General features: G+C 42.8%; 1 protein-coding gene across 15 annotated transcripts in view; it reads left to right on the top strand.

The window, feature by feature from the left end:
- The first annotated feature begins 13,900 nt into the window (after positions 1–13,900).
- TMEM131L (transmembrane 131 like) overlaps positions 13,901–26,796 on the top strand; it is a 178,148-nt gene continuing 165,252 nt past the window's right edge. For 10 of the 15 annotated variants that reach the window (XR_013532855.1, XR_013532854.1, XR_013532853.1 and 7 more), the window contains exons 1-3: positions 13,901–14,068; positions 14,748–14,818; positions 21,368–21,411. Coding sequence is in view for 7 of the 15 variants with exons in the window: in XM_078366370.1 (XP_078222496.1) it covers positions 13,945–14,068; positions 14,748–14,818; positions 21,368–21,411 (239 nt within the window). In the remaining 8 variants the exon portion in view is untranslated. Of the gene's footprint in view, positions 14,069–14,409; positions 14,656–14,747; positions 14,819–21,367; positions 21,412–26,796 lie in introns of those variants that run through there. The other 5 variants (XM_078366375.1, XM_078366373.1, XM_078366374.1 and 2 more) reach the window with 1 other exon arrangement.

The raw sequence follows: 26,796 nt of genomic DNA, 5'->3' as shown, positions 1-26,796 counted from the left end.
CAACCTCCACCTCCCAAGTTCAAGCGATTCTTCCCTCTCAGCCTCCCAAGTAGCTGGGACTACAGGCGTGGGCCAAATGCCCAGCTAATTTTTGTATTTTTAGTAGGGAAGAGGTTTCACTATGTTGGCCAGGATGGTCTCAATCTCTTGATCTTGTGATCCACCCGCCTTGGCCTCCCAAAGTGCTGGGATTACAGGTGTGAGCCACCGCGCCCAGCCAACTTACTCTTAATGACTATAGCTGGGCCTTCATAGATTTTTCTACCTACAAGCACCCTAAAATAAGTAGAATTAAAGCATTAAAAAAAGGAAGTTTCAAAGTGTGTTCCTGCCTCTTTGTCTTAGAGACAGTATGGTACAATGAAGGTAGAGGTCAATTTTAAATCTGGATTGGCTCCCTACTCCCTCAGTCTCAGTTTCTAAGATGTAAAATAAGGACAAAACCATGATTCCCATCAGATTTTTGTGGGGTTTATTTAAGACATGCAATGTGAAGTGAGTGCTCAGTGACTTAAGTACTTTTTTTTTTTTTTTTCTGAGAAAGGGTCTCACTTTGTTGCCCAAGGTGGACTGCAGTGGCACCATTATTGCTCACTGCAGACTCAACCTCCCAGGCTCAAATGGGGCAAGGATAGGGATTTGGATTTTATTCTAACCATGTAGAAAACCACTAGAGGGTTGTATACGTAATCTGAATTGTATTTTTTTTTGAGGTGGAGTTTCGCTCTTGTTGCCCAGGCTGAAGTGCCATGGCGCGATCTCAGCTGACTCCTTGATGTTAGGCTTCAGCAACTAGGTAGCTGTTGTTGTTGACTTGAAGTTAGAAAGTCTGGGGATTTAGCAGCTTTGGAAAGGCAGAATCAAGTGTTTTAGACCTGTTAGGGCTTGAGATGCTTATTAATGTTTACAAGAGATACACTTAAATAGACAAGTTTGGTTAAAAGTATAACAACAGGGCTGGGTGCACATTCATGAGGAATCTACCCCCATGACCCAAACACCTCTTACCATCTTTGTACCACCTCCAACAATGGGGATCACATTTCAACATGAGATTTGGAGGGGACAAATATCCAAACCATATCGGGGATAGTATTTAAAGACATAGGGCTAGCCGAGTGAATCCAGAGACAGAATAGAGTGTCAAGTACCAAGTCCTGAGGTACTCTTACTTTTAGAGGTTGGCCATAGAAGGAAGAGGCAACAAAGCAGACTGAGGAGGCAGGGGGAAATGATCACAGATGGTATCCAGAGCTATAGGTGGCACATGCCAGGAGTGCCAGTCTCACACACTTAAGGTGACAGTGCTGGTAATAGCAGATTATCCTTGGAAGAATAAACTAATTTACTAAGTAATAAGCACTGTTTCTCTGCAGATAGCTAACCAATATTTACTTTTATTACTTTGACTTATTTTGCTAATTTAATTGACATAAAATGTTTGTTTTTATTTGCACTTGTAAAATAAACTAAGTACTAGTTTGCTGTTTGCCTCACACACACCTTCTGTTAACATCTTTGAGACTGTTTTTGTTAATGATCATTGTTTACTTTCATTTTCGTTTTGATTGACTTCTCTTGTTCTGTCACTTGGGAATGTTTCTGGCTGCAAGTAACAGAAAACTTGACCATAGTAAGAAAGAGTTACTTTTGCTTATAAAACAAGATGTGTAAAGGCAGTCTACAATTCCATAATTCCACCAAGGATCCAGACATTTCCTGCCTTTCCAATCCACCATCCTCAGCATGAAACTTTCTTCATCAGGCTTGCCTAATGGCTGACAAACCTCTGGGCATCACATCTGTGTTCCAGCAGGAAGAAGGACACAGAGCAAAAGGATTGTGTTAGTCTACTCCTTTTCATCAGAAAAACAATAGCTTTCCTTGAATCCAACCTAGTAGAAGTCTACTTATATTTTATTCACCAGAACTAGGACTCATAGCCAGGACAAGGTGCAAGGGAGACTGAAAAGGTGGCTTTCTTTTCATTTGTCTATCATTCATTCAATCATATTTAAATATTTAGCAGAACCACACCCAAGGCATTTTTTTTTTTTTTTGAGAGAAGGAAAGAAAAAAAAATAAGTAAAGGAGAGGAAGAAAGAGGAAGAGAAAGAGGAAGAGTAAATGGAAATATTGCTTTATTTTGAAAAAAATTGGGTATTAATAATGGCCAATTAATGTTTCATTTAAACTAATGGGTAGGTGTGATGTGGTATTGACAAGAATGTATATTTTGTGTATTTGAAGTGGAGAGCTCTATAAATATTTATTAAGTTTACTTGTTCTGGATCTGAGTTCGAGTCCTTGATATCCTTATTAATTTTCTGTCTCATTGAATCTAAGTCTCCTATCTGGGTGTTAGGATCGTTAGCTCTTGTTGTTGCATTGATCCTTTTACCACTATATCTTTGTTGCTTTAAAATCTATTTTATCCGATACAAGAATTGCAACTCCTGCTTTTTATTTATTTATTATTTATTTTTGCTCTCCATTTGGTTGGAAAATCTTTCTCCATCCCTTTGTTTTGAGTCTTTGTGTATCCTTGCATGTGAAACAGGTCTGGATGTAACATGCCGTTGGGTTTTGGCTGTGTCTTTTGATTGGGAATACAGTCAATTTAAATTTAGGGTTACTGCCGTTTGATGTTGACTGACTGTTTTATCCATTTGTTGGTGTAAATTCCTCTTTATGTTGGTGCTCTTTACTTTTTGGTATATTTTTAGAAAGGCTAATACTGGTTGTTTCTTTCTGTGTGTAATGCTTCTTTCAGAAGCTCTTGTAAAGCAGGCCTGGTGGTAATAAAATCTCTGAGTTCTTGCTTGTTCATAAAAGATTTTATTTTTCCTTCAGTTGTGAAGCTTAGTTTGGCTGGATATGAAATTCTGAGCTGAAGGTTCTGTTCTTTGAGGATGTTGAATATTGGCCCCCACTCTCTTCTGGCCTGTAGAGTTTCTGCCGAGAGATCTGCTGTAAGTCTGATAGGCTTGCCTTTGTGGGTAATCTGACCTTTCTCTCTGGCTGCCCTTAGTATCCTCTCCTTCGTTTCAACCCTGGTGAATCTAACGATTATGTGCCTTGGGGTTGCTCTTCTTGAGGAATATCTTTGTGGTGTTCTCTGTATTACCTGGGGTTGAATGCTGACCTGCTTTGCTAGTTTCGGAAAATTTTCCTGAATAATATCCTGAAGGGTATTTTCCAGCTTGGATTCATTCTCTCCGTCGCATTCAGGTACACCTATCGAACGTAAATTTGGTCTTTTCACATAGTCCCACATTTCTTGGAGACTTTGCTCATTCCTTTTTATCCTTTTTTCTCTAATCTTTTCTTCACGTTTTATTTCATTAAGTTGGACTTTGACCTCTGATATCCCTTCTTCTGCTTGAACAATTCGAGTGTTTAGACCTGTGCATACTTCTAGGAGTTCCTGTACTGTATTCTTCAGTTCCATTAATTCACTCATACTCCTCTCTAAGTTGTCTGTTCTCAATAGGATTTCATCAAACCTTTTTTCAAAGTTCCTAGTTTCTTTATGTTGGGCTACAACATGTTCTTTTAACTCACCGAAGTTTGTTATTATCCATTCCTTGAAGAGTGATTCTGTCATCAGGAGGCGCTCGTTCTCCATCAAGCCTTGTTCCATTGTTGATGTGGAACTGTGATCATCTTTAGAGGGAGAGGCGTTCTGACTTTGAGTATTCTCAGCTTTTTTACTCTGGTTTCTTCCCGTCATTGTAAATTTATCCTCCTGTCGTCTTTGAAATTACCAACTTTCAGATTAGGTCTCTTGAGTGGATGTCCAGGTTGTTAGTTCCCAGGGCCAGAGCAGCGGCGTTAAAACTGATGTTGCTTTTCTGCCCAGGATTCTCCTGTCGGGCTTCCTTCTTGTGTCCGTAGGAGTTTACTCTGCGCCGAGCGCTGCCGCCTCAAGGTGCTGGCGGAACTGCTGCACTGACCACGAGAGTCGCGCTGGCGACTCGTGTGTTTCCACCACTGGGGGATCTTCTGCTCCGTGAGCGACCAGACTTTGTCTGAAAGTGTGGCGTTCTCTAGTTCTCTGCGCCTTCCCTGAGAGCTGCAATCCCGGGATGTTAGTGATCGGCCATCTTGGATCGTTCGGCATCTTATATAAACCATATTCTACCTTTCTTTAAAAATTTTTTATCTTTCATTTTCAAACTTCAAACTTTTTTGGGGGTTAGCTGGCAAAATGGCTGCATTGGAACAGGTATGGTCTGCACCTCCTAGCAAGACCAACACAGAAGACAGTGATTTCTGCATTTCCAACGGAAGTAGCTGGCTCTTCTCATTGGGACTGATTAACAGCAGATGTATGTGGGTGACAGCCCATGGAGGGTGAGTTGAAGCAGGGTGGGGTGTCACCTCACCTGGGAAGTGCAAGGGGTCAGGGAACCCCCTCCCCTAACCAAGGAAAGCCATGTGGGACTGTGCTGTGAAGAAGAGTGCATCCCAGCACAGATACTACACTTTTCCCACAGTCTTCACAATTTGCAGACCAGGAGATTCCCTTGGGTGGCTACACCACCAGGGCCCTGGGTTTTAAGCACAAACCTGGGTGGGATGCTGGAGCTTGGTGGGTGGAGGGGCATCTGCCATTACTGAGGTTTGAGTAGGCTGTTTTCCCCTCATAGTGTAAATGAAGCTACTGGGAAGTTTGAACTGAACTCAGCAAAGCTGCTGTAGCCAGTCTGCCTCTCTAGATTCCTCCTGTCTGGGCAGGGCATCTCTAAAAGAAAGGCAACAGCCCCAATCAGGGGCTTATAGATAAAACTACCATCTCCCTAGGACAAAGCACCTGGGGGAAGGGGCAGCTGTGGGTACAGCTTCAGCAGACTTAAATGTTCCTGCCTGCCGGCTCTGAAGAGAGCAGTGGATCTCCCAGCACAGTGTTTGAGCTCTGCTAAGGGACAGACTGCTTGCTCAAAATAAAGGAATGGAGGAGGCTGGGCACAGTGGCTCATGCCTATAATCACAGCACTTTGGGAGGCCGAGGCGGGTGGATCACGAGGTCAAGAGATCAAGAACATCCTGGTCAACAAGGTGAAACCCTGTCTCTACTAAAAATACAAAAATTAGCTGGGCATGCTGTTGCACACCTGTAGTCCCAGCTACTCAGGAGGCTGAGGCAGGAGAATTGATTGAACCCAGGAGGTGGAGGTTGCGGTGAGCCGAGATCCTGCCATTGCACTCCAGTCTGGGTAACAACAGCAAAACTCCGTCTCAAAAAATAAATAAATAAATAAATAAAGGGATGGAGGAAGATTTACCAAGCAAATGAAAAGCAAAAAAAAAAAAAAAAAAAAAAAAAGCAGGAGTTGCAATCCTAGTCTCTGATGAAACAGACTTTAAACCAACAAAGATCAAAAAAGACAAAGACATATGGTAAAGGGATCAACGCAACAAGAAGAGCTAACTATTCTAAAAATATATGAACCCAATACAGGAGCAACCAGATTTGTAAAGCAAGTTCTTAGAGACCTACAAAGAGACTTGGACTCCCATGCAACAACAGTGGAAAACTTGAACACTCCACTGTCCATATTGGACAGATCAATGAGACAGAAAATTAACAAGGATATCCAGGACTTGAACTCAGCTCTGGACCAGGCAGATCTAATAGACATCTACAGAACTTTCCACCCTAGATCAATAGAATATACATTATTCTCAGCACCACATCGCACTTATTCTAAAATTGACCACATAAGTAGAAGTAAAACACTCCTCAGCAAATGCAAAAGAACGGAAATCATAAGAAATAGTCTCTCAGACCACAGTGCAATCAAATTAGAACTCAGAATTAAGAAACTCACTCAAAACTGCACAACTACATGGAAACTGAACAACCTGCTTCTGAATGACTACTAAGTAAATAACCAAATTAAGGCAGAAATAAATAAGTTCTTTGAAACTAGTGAGAACAAAGACACAAGGTACCACAATCTCTGGGACACTTATAGCACTAAATGCCCAAAGGAGTAAGCGGGAAAGACATAAAATTGACACCTTAACATCACAATTAAAAGAACTAAAGAAGTGGCTGGGCGCGGTGGCTCACGCCTGTAATCCTAGCACTTTGGGAGGCTGAGTAGGGCGGATCACGAGGTCAGGAAATCGAGACCATCCTGGCCAACATGGTGAAACCCCCTCTCTACTAAAAGCTGGGTGTGGTGGCAGGTTCCTGTAATCCCAGCCACTCGGGAGGCTGAGGCAAGAGAATTGCTTTAATCAGGGATTTGGAGGTTGCAGTGAGCCAAGATTGCACCACTACACTCCAGCCCGGTGACAGAGCGAGACTCTGTCAAAAAAGAAAAAGAACTAGGGAAGCAAGAGCAAAGTCAAAAGCTAGCAGAAGATAAGAAATAACTAAGATCAGAGCAGACTGAAGGAGAGGCCTGGCACAGTGGCTCATGCCTGTAAACCCAGCACTTTGGGAGTCTGAGATGGGTGGACGAAGTCAGGAGTTTGAGACCAGCCTGGCCAATACGGTGAAACCTCATCTCTACTAAAAATACAAAAATTAGCCAGGCATGGTGGCACGTGCCTGTAATCCCAGCTACTCGGGAGACTGAGACAGAAAAATCACCTCAGCCCGTATAGTCAAGACAATCTTAAGCAAAAACCCAGGAGGTGGAGGTTACGGTGACCTGAGATTAGCCACTGCACACCAGCCTGGGCGACAGAGCGAGGCTATGTCTCAAAACAAAACAAAACAAACAAAAAAACTGAAGGAGATAGAGACGAGAAACTATTCAAAAAAATCAATGAATCAGGCCAGGCTTGGTGACTCATGCCTATAATCCTAGCACTTTGGGAGGACAAGGTGGGTGGATCACCTGAGGTCGGGAGTTCCAGACCAGCCTGACCAACATAAAGAAACTCTATCTCTACTAAAAATACAAAATTAGTTGTGCGTGGTGGCACATGCCTGTAATCCCAGTTACTTGGGAGGCTGAAAGAGGAGAATTGCTTGAACCTGGGTGGTGGAGGTTGCGGTGAGCTGAGATCATGTCATTGTACTCTAGCCTGGGCAACAAGAGCAAACTGGCTCTTATAAAAAAGAAATCAATGAATTCAGGAGCTGGTTCTTTGAAAAGATTAACAAAATATATAGACCACTAGCCAGACTAATAAAGAAGAAAAGAGAGAAGAATCAAATAGACACAATAAAAAATGATAAAGATGATGTCTCCACTGATCCCACAGAAATATAAACTACCATCAGACAATACTATAAACACCTCGATGCAAATAAAATAGAAAATTTAGAAGAAATGGATAAATTCCTGGACACATACACCCTCAGAAAACTAAACCAGAAGAAGTCAAATCCCTGAATAGACCAATAACAAATTCTGAAATTGAGGCAGTAATTGATAGCTTACCAATTGAAAAAAAAACCCAGGACCAGACCCATTCACAGCCAAATTCTACCAGAGGTACCAAGAGGAGATAGTACCATTGCTTCTGAAACTATTCCAAACAATAGGAAAAATGGGACTTCTCCCTAACGCATTTTAAGAGGCCAGAATCATCCTGATACCAAAACCTGGCAGAGACACAACAAAAAAATAAAATTTCAAGCCAATGTCCCTGATGAACATCGATATGAAAATCCTCAATAAAACACTGGCAAACCTAATCCAGCAGCACATCAAAAAGCTTATCCATTACGATCAAGTCGGCTTCCTCCCTGGGATGCAAGGCTGCTTCAACAAATACAAATCAATAAACGTAATCCATCACATACACATAACCAATGACAAAAAGCACATGATTATCTCAATAGATGCAGAAAAAGCCTTTGTTAAAATTCAACACCCCTTCATGCTAAAAACTCTTGATGAACTAGCTATTGATGGAACATATCTCAAAATAATAATAGCTATTTATGACAAACCCACAGCCAATATCATACTGAATGGGCAAAAGCTGGAAGCATCTCCTTTGAAAACTGGCACAAGACAAGGATGCCCTCTCTCACCATTCCTATTCAACATAGTATTGGAAGTTCTGTCCAGGGCAATAAGGCAAGAGAAAGAAAAGAAATAAAGTGTATTCAAATAGGAAAAGAGGAAGTCAAATTGTCTCTGTTTGCAGATGACATGATTATATATTTAGAACAACCCATTGTCTTAGCCCAAAATCTCCTTAAGCTGATAAGCAACTTCAGCAAAGTCTTAGGATACAAAATCAATGTGCAAAAATCACAACCATTCCTATACACCAATAATAGAGAGCCAAACCATGAGTGAACTCCCATTCACAATTGCTAAAAAAAGAATAAAATCCCTAGGAACACAACTTACAAGGGATGTGAAGGACCTCTTCAAGGAGAACTACAAATCACTGCTCAAGAAAATAAGAGAGGACACAAACGAATTGGAAAAATGTTCCATGCTCATGGATAGGAAGAATCAAAATCATGAAAATGGCCATACTGCCCAAAGTAATTTACAGATTCAGTACTATCCCCAACAAACTAGGATTGACTTTCTTCACAGAATGAGAAAAAAATTACTTTAAATTTCATGTGGAACCAAAAAGAGCCTGTATAGCCAAGATAATACTAAGCAAAGAGAACAAAGCTGGAGGCATCATGCTACCTGACTTCAAACTATAATATAAGGCTACAGTAACCAAAACAGCATGGTGCTGGAACCAAAACAGATATATAGACCAATGGAACAGAACAGAGGCCTCAGAAATAACGCCACACATCTACAACCATCTGAACTTTGAAACTTGACAAAAACAAGCAATGGGGAAAGGATTCCTTATTTAATAAATGGTGTTGGGAAAGCTGGCTAGCCATATACAGAAAACTGAAACTGGACCCCTTTTTTACACCTTATACAAAAATTAACTCAGGATGGATTAAACAGTTAAACCAAAGACCTAAAACCATAAAAACCCTAGAAGAAAACCTAAGCATTACCACTCAGGACATAGGCGTGGGCAAAGACTTCATGACTAAAACACCAAAGCAATAGCAACAAAAGCCAAAATTGACAAATAGGATCTAATTAAACTAAAGAGCTTCTGCACAGCAAAAGAAACTATCATCAGAGTGAACAGGCAACCTACAGAATGGGAGAAAAGTTTTGCAATCTATCCATCTGACAAAGGGCTAATACACAGAATCTACAAGGAACTTCTACAAATTTACAAGAAAAAAAACTAATACCACCATCAAAAAGTGAATGAAGGATATGAACAGACAGTTCTCAAAAGAAGACATTTAAGGGGCCAACAAACATAGGAAAAAAAGCTCATCAGCACTAGAGAAATGCAAATCAAAAAAACCACAATGAGATATCATCTCATGCCAGTTAGAATGGCAATCATTAAAAAGTCAGGAAACAACAGATGCTGGAGAGGATGTGGAGAAATAGGAACACTTTTACGCTGTTGGTAGGAGTATAAATTAGCTCAACCATTGTGGAAAACAGTGTGGCGATTCCTCAGGGATCTGGAACCAGAAATACCATTTGACCCAGGAACCCATTATTGGGCATACACATAAAGGATTATAAATCATTCTACTATAAGACACACGTACACGTATATTTATTGCAGCACTATTCACAATAGCAAAGATTTGGAACCATTACAAATGCCTATCAATGACAGACTGGATAAAGAAAATGTGGCACATACACACCATGGAATACTATGCAGCCATAAAAAAGGATGAGTTCATGTGCATTGCAGGGACATGGATGACACTGGAAATCATCATTCTCAGCAAACTAACATAGGAACAGAAAACCAAACACTGCATGTTCTCACTTATAAGTCGGAGTTGAACAATGAGAACACATGGACACAGGGAGGGGAACATAACACACTGGGGCCTGACAGGCGATGGGTTGGTAGGGAAGGGATAGTATTAGGAGAAATACCTAATGTAGATGACAGGTTGGTGGGTGCAGTAAACCACCATTGCACATGTATACCTATGTAACAAACCTGCATGTTCTGCACATGTATCCCAGAACTTAAAGTATACATAAAAAAACACTTTCTGCAAACTTTCCAACCTTTTCAAAATGTTAAAGTTCTAATTTAATCAATTTATTTTTAAATTACAGTAAAACTTACTTTTATTTTACAGTTTTATGAGTATTTTTAAAAAATAGAGAATAATAAACTGTGGATACTGCTGCTACTCACCCAAAATTATATTATAGTCCTGTAGCAGAAAAGATCAATTGTTTAACAACAGTGTCTGAGAAAGGAGAGACTCCTTATTCTTATCCAATGCATTTAATTGAGGCTTTATAAGACGAGATGGAATAAGTTATATTAAGAAGGGTCCTCTAGAGGCTGGGTGTGGTGGCTCATGCCTGTAATCCCATCACTTTGGGAGGCCAAGGCAGCAGGATTGCTTAAACCTAGGAATTCAAGACCAGATCCTATCTCAAAAAAAAAAATAAATAAATAAGTAAATAAATAAAAATCAATAGAGATTTAGCCATTTACAGCTTTTTCTAACAGAACCATTTTATCTTATATGAACTTAACATTTACATATTCCACAAAGACATCACCTTAATGCCTCTTCAACACTTTTTAATCCTGTGTATATATATATATATATATATATATTTTTTTTTTTTTCTTTTTTTTGTTGGAGACAGGGTCTCACTCAGTCACCCAGGCTGGAGTGCAGTGGTGCAAGCTTTGCTCACTGCAGCCTCAAACTCCTGGGCTCAAGAAGTCCTCCCACCTCAGCCTCCTGAGTAGCTGGGACTACAGACCACAGGAATGCGCCACCATGACTGGCTAACTTAAAAAAAAAAAATTTTGTAGGGACAAAGTCTCACTATGTTGCCTAGGCTGGTCTTAAACACCCGTGCTCAAGCAATCCTCCTACCTTGTCCTCCCAAAATATTGGAATTACTGACATGAGCTACCTTGCCTGGCCTATAATTTTCATATTGACTTAATCAGTGGTTACATTAATTTTTTTCAGTTAACATTATTTCATATGTGCTTCTCCATAACTCTGCCTCTAAAGGAGCTCTGGCTGGACGGGGTGGCTCACACTTGTAATCCCAGCACTTTGGGAGGCTGAGGTGGGTGGATTTGTCTGAGGCCAGGAGTTCAAGCCTGGGCAGCCTGGGCAACATGGTGAAACCTTGTTTCTACAAAAATACAAAAATCAGCCAGGTGTGGTGGCCCGCACCTGTGGTCCCAGCTACTTGGGAGGCTGAAGTGGGAGTATCCTTTGGGTCAAGGAAGCAGAAATTGCCATGAGCCAAGATCGGGCCACTGCCTTCCAGCCTGGGCGAGTGAGGAGATCAGGGTAGTAATGAAGAAAAAGGCCAGGTATGGGAAATAGCATGGAGGAGGGCACCATAGGACTAACTGATAGATTTAAAGGGTGTCAAGGAAAGAGGAATTAAATATAAGTCCTTGGCTTTTTAAAGAAAATGCTTATTAGTTTTTAGATCTAGGTGTTTTCCATACCTAGCCTTTTTCCTCACTACCCTTGTCTCAAAAAACTTTATAAATAAACATTTTAAAAGGAACTCTTTAACTTGGATTTAAAAATTCTCTATGGGCTTTGGTTTCTTCTGTAAGAAGAAGTAGTTGGGCTATTCAATGATTTCTAGAAAATTTCCAGCTGTAATATTCTGTGACAACATCTAGGACTGACAAGGGGAATAATGGAAATATAACACGAATGACACAGGAGTCTTCTTTGAAGAAAAAGGTACTCCAAAACATGGATGCTGCTTAATGGGCTAGAACTTTCCTGTTGTCCATGAGTCAGCATGAAAAATAACTCCAGAGGAGGCTAAGTAGGTCAGATTTATCTAAGAAGACAGCTGTGTAATCCCGTATCCCTCTCCAACCCCATGGCATTGCAGATACATGCTTCTGCCTCTTTGAACAACAAATAGCATTACCCATTTTGTAAAGTCCACAAGACCAAAACTTGAAAAATCAAGCTGACCTTACGAAGTTTCAGAAAGAGTTACACAGTATTTAGATATGGTCCATAGCAATGTTATTCTATCTTTTAAGTCGTTTCTATTGATGCTGTGATACTCGTTCATGTGGGAAAGACTTTATCAGTAAAAAATAAAATAATTTAAATGTTAGTACAAAAGTTTTGTATCACAACTTTAAATTTGCTTAATAAAATCAGGTAGGCTGTCAATATTTGCTTGCTTTCCTTTATACGTATTACAGTCACAGGACTTAAAATTACATTCTGCAGATAAATAGGCCCACGAGAGAACTTTCATCTAGAAATAAACTTTGAATGTGTAGTTACTGCTTAAGTGGGTTTGCAAGTTTTCCTGTCACCGGAGGTCCCTTAACTCTGCGGGACCTTCAGAATCTGAGGGGCAAATATAAACTTGGAGAAGTGAAGAGAAAAAAAGGGCACATTGAGATGGCGCTGGAGATCCTTGCTAAATAAAGATGTTGGCAAAGTTCACAGAAAAAAGTATGGAATATAGGCTACTGGAGGTATTCAAGTTGGAAAATGCAAAGTGCTTTTTTTTCACATCAATAAGTTAATGTTTATGCTAATCTACTTAAATGTTAAGTTTGGCCAAGCAATTGTACTATTTAACCTTGTTTGGTTAAATAGTATTATGTCTTTAGGACAGAGGATCTAGACTTCATTTTGTCCTCAGACGTGTGTCTGTTTTGCAAGCACTGGTTTTCCATAGTCTGGCTTGTAAGGCACCAGAAGCAATTAAACAGAGGCTCAAGGTAAACAGGTGCGTCCCATCATGTCCCCTCTTCATACGGCAGTGTTCTTATGTTCTGAATTTCATACAAGCTACAGTGCAAGCAGTAAGTTAACTTTAAAAAATCATAACATTGCCCATACCTCTAGGTTATGCAAATTTATTTCTGAATAAGCCCTTGTTTGTGGCATCACTGGTAAAGGCAGATGCCTTTACCTTAAAGAGATGCCAGATTTTGGACTCGTTCGTTATAGGCATCGAAACCTGGAGCTAGGAAATATATGTCCACATATTACTTCCATTATCCTAATGTTAGAAACAAGCAACTGCCCACGTCCTCGACCCCAACCATATTTCAGGAAAGGCAGGCTGAATTTTGCAATATGATTCCAAAAGGGAGTATTTGCAGAGTCTTTGAAGCTATAAATGCCGTAGGAAGAGTCTTCCCCACCTGTCATGACCTGGACCGTGTCCACGGAGGATGCCGGGCGCACTACCGCCACGCGGCGCTGAGGTCAGCCTCTCCGGTTTTGGGAGAGCTCTTTTTATTCTAATTACAGACTTTGCAGCCACCGGATATCCTCGCTGCATAACTGGCAGTGGCCATGTGGCTGCAGTCGCGTTTCCTGACAACCACTGCATTATTTCCACTAATATCCTGTGCCCAAGGCCTCTGGCTTGGCGACTCCTGAGTTCTCACCTCCACCGCCACCTCTTCCCTCGAGGGTAAACTCTAGACCGAGGCCCGAGCACCTCAACAAAGCGGCAACCACCCGAACGCTCATGAAAACGCACTTGGCAAAAGTGGGCCGCTAGTCCCCGCGGACAGCTCTAAGCGACCTGGTCCGAGCCGAGAAAAGCGCCCCGGCCTCGCCGAGTCCGCGCTGCGGAGCGAGCCCAAGGCCATGTGCTCCGCGCCGGGGCTGGGCGCCCGCAGCCACCGCATTCGCATTGTCCACTTTTCCCCGCACCCCGCCGCGTTCAGTCCCTCCCTATCTGCGGCGCACACGCGCTCCGAGCGAGCGGCGCGCCTAGGGTTGTAGCTGCAGCAGCTGCGGCGGCAGCGGCGACGGGCTGTGGGGGGTGGGGGGTGCGGCGCGGGGCGGGGCGGGGCGGCGCGGCGCGGGGGCGGGCCCGGGGCGAGGCAGCTGGGGCGCCAGCGAGCTAGTGGCGAGCGCGGCAAGCAACGGAGAGGAGCGCGAGCACCAGCATGGCGGGGCTCCGACGCCCGCAGCCCGGCTGCTATTGCCGCACCGCCGCGGCCGTGAACCTCCTGCTGGGCGTCTTCCAGGTCCTGCTGCCCTGCTGTCGCCCGGGAGGGGCTCAGGGACAAGGTCAGCCTTGCGCCGCTGGGCTCGCTCTGCCTCTCCACCCCGCCCCCGCTCTTTCTTTTAGGGAACTGCTGAAATCTATAAGAGGGCGAGGGGAGGAAAGGGAAAGGGGCAGGAGGAGGAAGGAAAGCTGTTGCAATTCTCCGCTGATAACATTTTCCGATCACAGCGTCCCCTCCGGCGCCCCGCTGCCCCGTACAGCTGGAGAGCGGGGCGGTGGTGGGTCTTGGGGACCGCTAGCTGCTCGCGCCCTGGAGCCTTTGTGCGCCGGCCCCTGCGCCCGGGGCGCAGCCCCCGCTTTGTGTGGCGCGCACTGGTGCCCCGCCGCGGCTCGGCTTCCTGCAGCTTTGTTCCCCCGAGCCTGGCTGCCCGTGGTCCGCCATCCAGATGCTCGGGCTGTGGAGCCCGGAGTGCCCCGTGGGGTGTCTTCACCTCCATTTCGTCCCCCTCCAGCACTAGCACCTCGAGCCTGCACGCTTTCGCCTTCGCGTCCGAGGGGCCGGCGGCTCACACCCCGCCCATTGTGTTTTTATCCTCAGCTCGCCCCTCCGATGGCCTCCGTTCCTAGGAGGAAAAAGAGACGTGTTTTGGTGAGGCGAGTGGCACGGAGGCACGACAGGGGAAACAGGAAGCTTTCTTTAGCGTGCATTAAAAACGTGGTGTATTTTTTGGTGTTCTGCAGCAATTGAGCCCTTGCCGAACGTGGTGGAGCTGTGGCAGGCAGAAGAAGGGGAACTCCTGCTGCCCACTCAGGTGAGGACGACCAGGTGACAGGGCGGCTGTGGGTGTGCGAGGGAGGAGAGGCCGGGAGGCCGCCAGTCTACCCCACCCCCGTCCCAGCGGCACTGGCGCTCCGGCCACTTTGCAAGGCAAATAAACGTTAGGGGCCGAGCCTGAACACCTGGCAACGGTGGCCTTCCCGGCTCCTCCCACGCCATGTGACGGCGTGAGTCAGGCTAGCCCCAAGTTCAGAAGGTGGGAACCCAGGCCACCTCAGCAGGGAGGCGGCCAGCAGTCCGCTCGGCCGCGGGTGTCCTCGGTGCACACTGTTCTCTAAGCGAGCTGGTGCTGTGTGGATGGCAAGTGGCTGGGGGGTTGAGGACAACAGGAGAATTGATTTCATAAATGTTAGAGTGGTATTTGCCATTAGCGTTAAGTAGCTTTGGGATGGAGATGTGACTTTAAAGGATTGTTATCTTGGATTTTCTCCAACTGTCCTTAATTCCTGTTAAAAGACACCCACTTAAGAACTTGAATTTCAGGTTTTTTTTCTCTATATGATGAGATGATGATTGCATGTAGAAAAATAATTGCTGACATTTTATTGGGAAGCTGTAGCATCATATAGGGTTCACTGCTGCAACAGATGCAGTATTGGAAAGCTTTTGTCTTTAACTTTTACAAGAAATTCCCATTGACTGTGAAGTGCCCATTTAAATATAATATTGTTGACTGCCTTCCACCGGCACCAGTAGTGATCCAAGATGCATTTTTTGGGTGGAGATGGTTTGAATTATAAGGGAATATTCAGCTTGTGCGCAGTACTTTTTAAGATGTTCGTTACTTCCCACGTTGGGAAGCACTTAATTCTGTGTTGTGTCTCGTGGCTGTTTAGAAAAACAGGATGTCTAGCTATAACTTTACTGGAGAGGCTGTCCAGTTTTACATTTCAGTTTTCTGCCTTTTATGTGAAACATTCAGAGTGCTGGTTTTGAGATATTTGGAGTATTCATTTTGACTAGGGCTAATGAATAACAGCTTCAAGGCAGAGAGGTGATTTTAGAGAATTTTCCTGGACGCTCCTTGAAGGCCAGCCGCCTGAATGAGACCGGTCTTTTGAGAAAAGGCCCCATCAGGATGAGGTGCAGATAGGTTTTCCTTCTCCTAAAAAGTTTATTCCCAAATGGATTTTTTTCCCTTACATTAAATATACACGTGTGTTTTGGAAGTTATAGAAAAAGAACAAAATATAAATCTGTCATATTCCTACTGCGAGAACCACATTTAACTTGATGTATTTATTTAAAAATTAAGTATGTTTGTGTATATCAGAGTTGTTCAGCAGTGGCACTGGTCACATTTTGGGCTAGAGAGTTTTGTTGTGGGGCTGTCCTGTGCACTGTGAGATGCTGAGCACTTAGCATGCCTTGCCTATACCCACTAGATGCCAGTGACACTCTCCGCTGCTTCCCCCTCTCCCCCACCCCCTCCTGACTTTGACAACTAAAAATGTTTCCAGACATTGCTAGATGTCCCTGAGGAGCAAAATTGCCCGGTGGAGAAGCACTGGTGTATGTCTATGTATACGTATTTGCATTTTTGCTCAATTGTAGTTTCCACTTCTTACTGGCTAGTGTTGGAAGCCAACCCAGACTAAAAGGAAAGTAAATTATAGATGATTGAGTTTAGTATTATAGAGTCTCATTTGTTAGAGCGTAAGCTGAAGATTTAGTAGGTGTGCTCAGAGATGGAAATGTCAAGGCCTATGATATGATTCATTTTATTTATAGGCTCAAAAGCTACTACAGTTTTTAATTTCTGGTTTTGTTTATAGGTAAATACAATTTGTTTTGGTAAGAGATGTCAGAATTCAGAAGCTGTTTGTCTGGGATACTTACTATAGAGGCATTTATAGCTAAGCTATTTTAATCAAAGCTATAATGAAAGTGAAACTGGTATTCAAAATAATTTTCTTAATACTTCATCCCGTCTATATGTAAACCTTTAGAAACCATTTTGCCCTGCTTATACCTGGGCCAAGGGTGAGGGAGATACACACACACACATACACACACATACACACACGTGCTTATGAGATACATATAGATATGCATGTCATAAGCACATGTGTATGTGTGTATGTATGTGTATCTCATAAGCACATCACATGTGTATTGTGTGTTATCTATATGTAGCTCATAAGCTGCAGACAGTTTTGAAGAAAGTTATTTTAAAGGAATTATTTTCAAAGTATTTTGAATTTTTTCAGTAAAAATTCCCTCATGTGTATCAAATGGAGTCTGTTGAAAAGAGAATATTTATAGGTGTTATTTAAATTTGAGAGTTTCTGTTTAATTAACTAGTACATTGGGTTTCTTTCATGCAGGAAGACTTAAAGATGGCTTCAGAGGCTAAGATTTGTCAGGAGTAGATGAAATAGGAACTTTAGAGGATGTGGCATTAAATAAAGAAAATACTGGTTGGGCCAGTGGCTCACGCCTGTAATCCCAGCACTTTGGAAGGCTGGGGTGGGGGGGGGGGTGGATCACCTGAGGTCAGGAGTTCTAGACCATCCTGACCAACATGGAGAAACCCCATCTCTACTAAAAATACAAAATTAGCCAGGTGTGGTGGTGCATGCTTGTAATCCCAGCTACTTGGGAGGCTGAGGCAGGAGAATCACTTGAACCCGGGAGGCAGAGGTTGCAGTGACTGAGATTGCGCCATTGCACTCCAGCCTGGGTAACGAGTGAAACTCCATCAAAAAAAAAAAAAAATACTAACATGTTTGCCAACACTGTTTGTATAGTTATTTATTTTGGACATGTCTCCTGTTGATTATAGTAATACCAGATACAACAATCAAATTGTTGTAAACTGGCAGAACCTCTGTTCAGGTCTCCTGGGTTTGAATCCCAGCCCTATCTCTTTTTGGGTCTGTAAATTCACCTGTTTGTCCTGTTTTCTCATCTGCAAAGTCTGGGGAATGGTGGTGCTGATTTCAGATTTTGAGAGAATTAAGGGCTTGGAACTTAGTGAGCACCTGCTATAGGTTACCTGTTATTTTGGTAGTCTCTGAGCTGACTGGTAGACTTGGTCATTGGAGAGCATGAACGGCTTTTTGCTTTGAAAAGGCTGAATAGTACAGATAACTCAGTACTGTTGTGTGCTCTATGATTGTATAGATAAGTTGTATTACTCATATCTTTTTGTTATATACTCTCGTGTTGTAAAATCATTTGGTGTGGGAACATACAAGTTATGTATGCATGGTGATTGTGAGAGGAAGGAGGAAAAATATGTGATTTTCTTCTGAGATTTACAGAAATTTTCTCCTGCTTGGGCTATACTTCAACTATACTTCAACACACTGAATCCAAAGTGGTGATGGTGTGGAAACCAAACAGGTGTTTCATTAGCTTATTTTCAAGAAGTAATTTCGTGTGTGCAGGATACGGCTTTGTGTGCCTTCTTACTTTGCTGTCCAAGTCAGAAACTGTGATTCTGTGTGATCTACACGTAGGTGATGTCCACCTGACCTGCTCTGCCCTGCAGGGCCTTCTGTGTCAGTCCTCTGGCACGCCCACTCCAGCCGGACCCTTGGCCAGGCTTGTCCAGCAATATCTGTTGAATTAATGAATGTAGCAGCCGCGCGGTTCATTCAGGGCCTGTCCTTCCTGACTCCTGCCCTGCGGGGGCATTGACATAGTTTCTCTCTCTTTGAGAGTCCCATAATGTCTTCGTTTTCCTCCGTTGTCTTGTACATGCCTTGTTGCCTTAACTGGGTTCTCCTTTGACGGTCTGGGCTGCTAAGGCTTGCTGCCCTGCTGTGGCCACAGTGTCCTGCTTACAGTAGGCATTCATACTGCCCACGAAGTCTTCCTAGTGGAGGAGGGGCAGTTGTCAGTGTCTTGCCTAGTTCCTCTATGAGGTTTGCTAATCTGCAGGTAACAGGTGGAATGCCTTAAAATGTTGATTTCCTAATGTTGTTTGACAATCACGTTAAAAAAAATCAGTTCTAGCTGCAAGAAGGGCAGCCTAGGCTGGGCACGGTGGCTCACACCTGTAATCCCAGCACTTTGGGAGGCCAAGGTGGGCAGATCACGAGGTCAGGAGGTTGAAATCATCCTGGCCAAACATGGTGAAACCCCGTCTCTACTAAAAAAAGAAAAAATTAGCTGGATATGGTGGTAGGTGCCTGTAGTCCCAGCTACTCAGGAGGCTGAGGCAGGAGAATCACATGAACCTGGGAAGTGGAGGGTGCAGTGAGCAAAGATCACACCACTGTACTCCAGCCTAGGCGATAGAGCAAGACTCTGTCCCCCCGCACCGCCAAAAAAGAAGGGCTGTTCCCCCCCCAAAAAAGCCCACAATCTGTTCTTTCAATCCATTCAGACTTCTCTGAGAAGAGAAGGCTCACTCCTGATGGCCCTTGGTTAGCAGGTTTGGGAACCAGGGACAGGTGTTGAGTAGGAGCCACTGTTACCTGATACAGACTCATGTTGGTGCTGGGCAGACCCAGTGCTCTCCTGGCCTTATTTGTTCATTTAGCAAAGATGGACCTTGGGGTGGGCCCAGTTAGGTCCCCAGAGATAAAGTGATGAATAAGAAAGAATCTGCCTTTAAAAATATCAAGTTTATTTTCCCCCATCTTAAGTCAGAGGGTATACATAACGGAAATTGGTAGAAAGTTGAAACAGGAAATGATACACTGAGAGTCTGAGTTTTTGTTATCACAGGTACCGTGTTATGTAACATCATCTTGCTCCAGTGAATCATTGACCAGTATTTAGTAATCTTTTTTATCATAGAGATTTATTTTTGGCTTAATCCATTTCTACTATCAACATTAAAAAATAATAACTGACGTGGGTTGGGCACTGCTGGTGTTATTTAAGTGCTTTATGAGTATAACTCACTAACACACTAAAGACTGTGAAGTTTACAGGTGAGGAAATTGAGGCACAGAGCAGTGAAATTACTTGGCCCAAGGTAGTAAGAAAGTGACCATGCTGGGATGGAAACCCAGGAAGTGTTTAGCTACAGAGCCCAGGTTTTTAGCCATTATGGATGTTGTGTGAGTTTCGTACAGTTTAACCAGAAAAGCACTATTACGATGGTAAAGTTTCTATGTCTGAGGGAAAGAATGTCACGTTCTATTTTGAGTTAGAAAAAGTTGCTTAGTGAAGTTCCCATAATAGTCATATCCATGTGTAGTTAAGAAACAGCTGGTACTCAGCTCTGCAGATGTTTATTGAGCGCATACTCGGGGCCAAGCATTGCTTTAGGTGTCAGGGATGTTACGATAGACCAAAAAGAAAAAGCACCTGCCCTTGTGATGCTTGCAGTCCAAATGGAAGCATAGACATAGATATTAAACAAGACAGAGAATACATTGCAAGTAATTTAGTCTTTTCGAAGGGCATACATGTTGTGTTATATGGTGGCAAGGTGGGGTGGTGATGTGAGTTGCGGCTTTAAGAGGTCAAAGTCGACCACTCTGAAAAGGCAATATTTGAGTCAACCTTTGAAAGTGGTGAGAGAGAACAGCCAGTGCAAAGGCCCTGAGACACTTCCTAAGAGGGAGTGGGGGAATTACATGCTTTTGTCCCTGCCCTTTGTTGTTGGCAAGGTCAGGCTGGTAATACCCTGGGACCATAGTCAAGTGCTGAAATACAGGAACTGAGAGAAGAGGCACCCTGCATTGGAGAGGTCAGCTAAGGCTAAGGGACGAAGGAAGCCTTAGAAATCTGCAGCAGCAAATGTGTGCCTGGGGCCTAGCCCAGAGCCGTACCTGGTAGACAGTGAATTTCATTATTTCCCCTCGGATATTTTAAATTGGAGCCCAAGGTGCCTGGCAATGTGGTTGTAGAGGTAGGGGTGGGTATGTCAGGGGCTGCATGGGACGGGGCTGCATGCTGTGTTGAAGAGCTTGGTGTGCATCTGACCGGTTGGAGGGAGCCATTGTAGGTTCTTGAGCAGGAACTGACGTGATGATATTGAGTGCTGGGCCCTTACTGTGTGGGTGGTAAGGAGTGAGTGATGTGAGATTGGTCTGTGTTGCACAGAGTGCGGTGGTGCACAGGATGGTTGGGAGCAACAGTCTGCAGGCAGAGGACTGTTTTTGTGGGCTGCTGTTCTGGAAGAAAGGAGAGGTCGGAACTGGGTTTCCTATGAGTGGGTAGGTCTTTCTGGTAGTAGGTGAAGGGGGAAGAGCAGTGCAAGGTTACTATAAGATTTACCCAAGTGTGGCCAGGCACAGTGGCTCATACCTGTAATCCCAGCACTTTGGGAGGCTGAGGTGGGTGGATCATAAGGTCAGGAGTTCGAGACCAGCCTGACCAACATAGTGAAACCCTGTCCCTACTAAAAATACAAAAATTAGCTGTGCATAGTGGCACGTGCCTGTAGTCCCAGCTACTCGGGAGGCTGAGGCAGGAGAATCACTTAAAACCCAGGAGGTGGAGGTTGCAGTGAGCTGAGACCTTGCCATTGCACTCCAGCCTGGGCGACAGAGCGAGACTTCATCTCAGAAAAAAAAGAAAAAAGAAACAGCAGTTAATACATGTTCTTTTTCAATAGGGTGATTCTGAAGATGGTCTGGAGGAGCCTTCTCAAGAACAGAGGTAAGGAAAACATGGGGGTGGAAACTTGTATGCTGAGTGTTCCTGCCCACTTTGGGTGCTCTCTGAAGTCTTGGTATATGTCCATGTTTATATGTTTAATATTACCTGTAATACTTTTCTCATTTGCGTTTGTCGTATCTATATCCTCTAATACATTAATATGACTTTGTTTTTAAATAAGGTTGTACAGAAAGCTGTTAGAAACACCCCCTCCCTCGCCACTCACTAATTTCACTTTTTCCATGACGTGCTTATGCCCTCCCTCTTGTTTAGAAACATCTGTTGAGTGCCAGGCACCGTTCTGGGTACTGAACATGAAACACAAACATGACCTCTGTTTTGTCTAGTGGGCAAGTAAGACATTACTATAAAGAAGATAATCATGCTAATGTCAAGAGCTATCAAGAATTAGTTTCCTGTGGTAGAGAATAATGAGGTGGATGGGGTGGTCAGGTGAGGCTCCTTTTAGGAGGTGACATTCCAGCTGAAGCTTGGAGGTAACAGGAGCAGCCACACAGCTACGGGAACAGTGCTTTGGTCGGAGGGAATGGAAGTGCAAAGGCCCTAAGGCTGGAAGCCCTGCCAGCAATCCAGGAACTTGGAGAAGGCCATTGTAGTTTGTAGGATGGTGAGATGAGGTGTGTGGCACTTTAGAAGCTACAGGAAGGAATTTGGATTTCACTTTTAAGTGTGGTATGAATTGTTAAAGGATTTTAAGCAGGGAACTAGCAAATCAAAAAAAACATGAATTATATATATATAAATATATATATATATTTTGAGACAGTCTTACTCTGCCGCCCAGGCTGGAGTGTGGTGGTATGGTCTAGGCTCACTGCAACCTCCACCTCCCGGGTTCAAGAGATTCTTACGCCTCAGCCTCCCAAGTAGCTGGGATTACAGGCATGTGCCACCACGCCTGTCTAATTTTTGTGCTTTTAGTAGCAGTGGGGTTTCACAATCTTGGCCAGACTGGCCTCCAGCTCCTGACCTCAAGTGATCTGCTTGCCTTGGCCTCCCATAGTGCTGGGATTACAGGTGTGAGCCACTGCACTTGGCCCTGTGAATTCCATTTTTAAGAGAATATCTTGATCATGGGGCAGTCTTGGTCACTTGTCAAACTGGATCCTTTGGAGGTACACGAAGACACTCTAAGTGGTGTATAAGAAGGAGGATAACTTGCAAGGAATAGGCTTCCAGATCTCCAGGGTCTATATATTTTTTTAAATGGATCCTTCTGAGTTGTAAGTTACAATTTTCTACCTCTGCTTTCACAATCTCATTTCTCCACTTTACAAAAGAAAGCTGTTTCTTTCACCCAGCCCCAGTCCTGCTGTTGGCTTCATCTTGGGCAAAGGGACAATTTGAAATATAGGCGTTAGGAAAAAGTGATTCACTCTGATTACATGACATATTCTTTAGGAACATTGGTGGTTTTCAGATCATTGCTTCTAGTAAAACTGAGGGAGGACCCAGTGAAATTGGCAACTGATAGATGATTCAAGTGATTTTTAATGAAATCTGACTGTGTGATTTTTAGAAGAAACACTGAGGTATTTTTGAGAATATAGGGCAGTGCCATAACAAAGCTATTTCCATACACATCTGTTTATGTGAACAAGCTTTTTCAGTACTGACATTTAAAAAAAAGATAAGAAAAAAGGATTAAGTTGGTAATAAACCTATCTCATTCTAGTGGTAAATAATGTTCACATGAACCAGTTGGGGGGAAAACCGCTCTGATCGTCTCATTAAAGGATGCATTTTCAATAAGATTTTACTTTCTATGCTTAATTGCCTATCAAAATTTGTGAAATTTGTTGATAAAGTGTGTGCAGTTGGCCCTCTGTATCTGTGACTTCCGCATCGGTGGATTCAACAAACTGTGGATTGAAAGTATTCAGAAAAAAATGTGTCTGTACTGAATATGTACAGAATTTTTCTTGTCATTATTCCCAACACAATACAGTATAAAAACTATTCACGTAGCATTCACATTGTATTAGGTATTATTAGTAATCTAGAGATGATTTAAAGTATATAGGACGATGTGCATAGGTTATATGCAAATACTTGATATCTTCATTTTATATCAGGGACTTGAGCATCTTCAGAATTTGATATTCTTGAGAGGTCCTGGAACCAATCCCTCAGGGATCCGACTATACTAATACAAATTGCATTGATACCTTTTTCTTTTTTTTAAAACAGAGTCTCACTCTGTTGCCCAGGCTGGAGTGGAGTACAGTGATCTTGGCTCATTGCAACCTCCTCCTCCTGGGTTCAAGTGATTTCCCTGCCTCAGCTTCCTCAGTAGCTGGGATTGGAGGTGCACACCACCACACCCAGCTAATTTTTGTATTTTTAGTAGAGATGAGGTTTCACCATGTTGGCCAGGCTGGTCTTGAACTCCTAACCTCAGGTTATACACCCACCTTGGCCTCTCAGAGTGCTGGGATTACAGGTATGAGTCACCATGCCTGGCCTGTATTGATAACTTAATTCAGAAGAAAAGAAAAATAATATTTAGACCTTATGGTCATGGGAAAATATTTTTTAAAACCTGAAATTTCGATTTATATTTATAGTCATGTAGCAGAAAGCTTTGAATATAAATATATATTCAGTTAAAATTCCTTGGGTGACATGGAATAGAAGTGAGTTCATGGAGGAAAAGGAACTACATAAAATATCCAGCCATAAAGAGTTTATTTTTGTATTTTAGCAAATGGATAATGGTAGATATCATTTCAGTGGTATTTAGATTCCATTGAATATATTTTAAAACGGATTGTGAGTTTTATTAAAAGTGCCAAGATGTACAGTGTGGCAGAGATTACGTTTTTACAGCTGTTAAACTCCTACAATTTTACATGTGACACAAACATCCTTTTTGGGTGCATGGGAGCAAGAAAAGTCGAGGAATGTTGATATCAGGGTGGGGGGTTGGTAGTGGATGGAGGAAATGGCAAGTTTTGAGATGTTTTTTTGAGGTGGGACAAATCCCTTGCTTGTTGAATCTGTAGTGGAGTGTGAGGGAAAGAGAAATCATGGAGAGAGAGCATCTAGATTTTGGTTAAATGTCTGGAGAGATGGTGATGACTTTGCCGGGAAACGATTTAGTGGGAAGGAATCAGGAACTGTGGTTGTCTCCTAGGAATCTGAGACTTGATATGACACGTCCACGGGGAGATGGCAGGTAGGCAGTTGATACCACTCTGGAGCTTGGAGGCCTGGGGGAGATGGCAGGTAGGCAGTTGATACCGCTCTGGAGCTCAGAGGCCTGGGGGAGATGGCAGGTAGGCAGTTGATACTGCTCTGGAGCTCGGAGGCCTGGGCTGCAGACCCAGGCGTGGGTGTGCGCAGCCCATCGAGAGCTGTGTTGCGTGTGCCTTTGTATTTGTTTTCTTTCGTAGTTGCAGTTCTCTCCATTATTATTTATAACTAGTTTCTTTTTCCAATTTTTTTTAAAAATCAAACTGAGATGTGTAGATTTTATCCTTATTGATCTTTTCACATAGCATCACATTATCAAAATGGAAGATGTGGGAATGAGGGAGAATAGTGTTCTTTTTGATGATGACTTATGTAAAAAAATTAATTTTGCACCGTGACTATGTACTTACAGGCATACATGTGGATGTATGAATATATATATGTGTATAATCTATGTACTTATTTATTTATAGAAGTGAATTAAAGTTTCAGAAAATAGTACTCATTCTTGTTGCCTGCAATATATTCTATTTTCTGGTGCATTTTCCTTCATTACTTACTGGCTTTATTTTTTGGTAATAGCTTTATTGAGGTATAGCTCACATACCATCCAATTCACCCATCTGAAGTGCACAGTTGGTTTTTGGCATATTCCGAGTTGTATAACCATTACTACAATCAATTTTAGGAGAACGTTTGTCTTCCCAAAAGAAGTGTCTTTAGCCATCAACCTCCAGTCCCCTATTGGAGCTCGCCTGGGTTCATTTTAAAACTCATTACATCATAGTTCACAGTCTGATCAACCTTGATTTATATGTTTATCTTCCTGATATTAAATATTATAGTATTTTGCTATTTTACCTCTTTTTTTTTTTTTTTTTAAGAGATGGAGTCTCATTCTGTCGCCCAGGCTGGAGTGCAGTGGTGCGATCTTGGCTCGCTGCAACTTCCACCTCCCAGGTTCAAGCGATTCTTCTGTCTCAACCTCCCAAGTAGCTGGGACTACAGGCAGGCGCCACCATGCCCAGCTAATTTTGTATTTTTAGTAGAGATAGTATTTCTTTGTGTTGGTCAGGCTGGTCCTGAACTCCCGACCTCAGGTGATCTGTCAGCCTTGGCCTCCTTTCCAAAGTGCTGGAATTATAGGTGTGAGCCATCACACTTGGCTGTCACTGACACAAAGTATGTGAAATTCTGTATGGGAAATTTGTCAGTTCTCATTTATTTATATCCTGTGGGCTCATGGATATTTATACTTTGGGTTATAATCTAGTATTAGGTTTGCCCTGCTGTTTAATGTCATTTATCCTTAATCTTATTTATGAAGTTATTAGTATCTGTTTATACATTTTTCAGACTTTTTGTGATTTTAATTTTAGTAACTACCCCACAATACCAGCTTAATGATGGTCAGGTGGATTTGGAGTCATAGAACCACCATTTGTCAATTCCACAAAACGAATGCATTGTCTCTTAACCCATACAGAGGTGTCTCTACTAACTTGGGACTTGAGAAACAAATTTGACTGTAAGACAGTCTCAGTATGTTCCCAAAATGTAAAGGAAGCACTGGCGTTTATCACTGGACAGAAACAATCTAAAGAATGAGGAGGTCTCTGTTTTACTGGCAAGATTGCCCAAGGTGGGGCTGGAACGGGAACAGTGTTAATTCTGGGCAGGAGGCTTCCTAGAGCAGCTTGCCTTGTTACCTCAAAGTCTGGGAAAGCTTTCAGGGTAATTGGCCTCATTGAAGATTTTGTTTATGTTATCCTGCCTTCATCTTCTGTGGATGCTATGTAATTGTATTTGGTTTAGAGCCAGAAAAGCAATATTTGAAAGATATTCTTCCCTCTTTCTTCTTCATCTCTATTTTTCCCTGGGTATTCTCAAATATCAACCTGTTCCTTTGCTGAGAAAGAAAGACCGTTTTTGGGAATTCAGCTATGAGTGCGAAGGGGAACTGGCTTCATCTCTTACTAGAATTGAATACTCTGGGAAGCATGTCTGGCTGTCTGTGTACCTCTCTCTCTGATAAGCCTTTTTTTTTGAGTTATATTTGAATAGCAAAAACTTAAGCCTTGACGACATATGAATAGTATATTATTTCAGGTTTTAAAAATGGTTATAAAAATCATAAATACTGTCTAGGTACAATGTCTATGAAAGGTT

The sequence above is a fragment of the Callithrix jacchus genome, chromosome 3 (assembly GCF_049354715.1).
Source record: "Callithrix jacchus isolate 240 chromosome 3, calJac240_pri, whole genome shotgun sequence".
NCBI classification, from domain to species: Eukaryota; Metazoa; Chordata; class Mammalia; order Primates; family Cebidae; genus Callithrix; species Callithrix jacchus.
The sequence above is the reverse complement of the archived record's forward strand: the minus strand, read 5'-3'. Positions and strand labels throughout refer to the sequence as shown.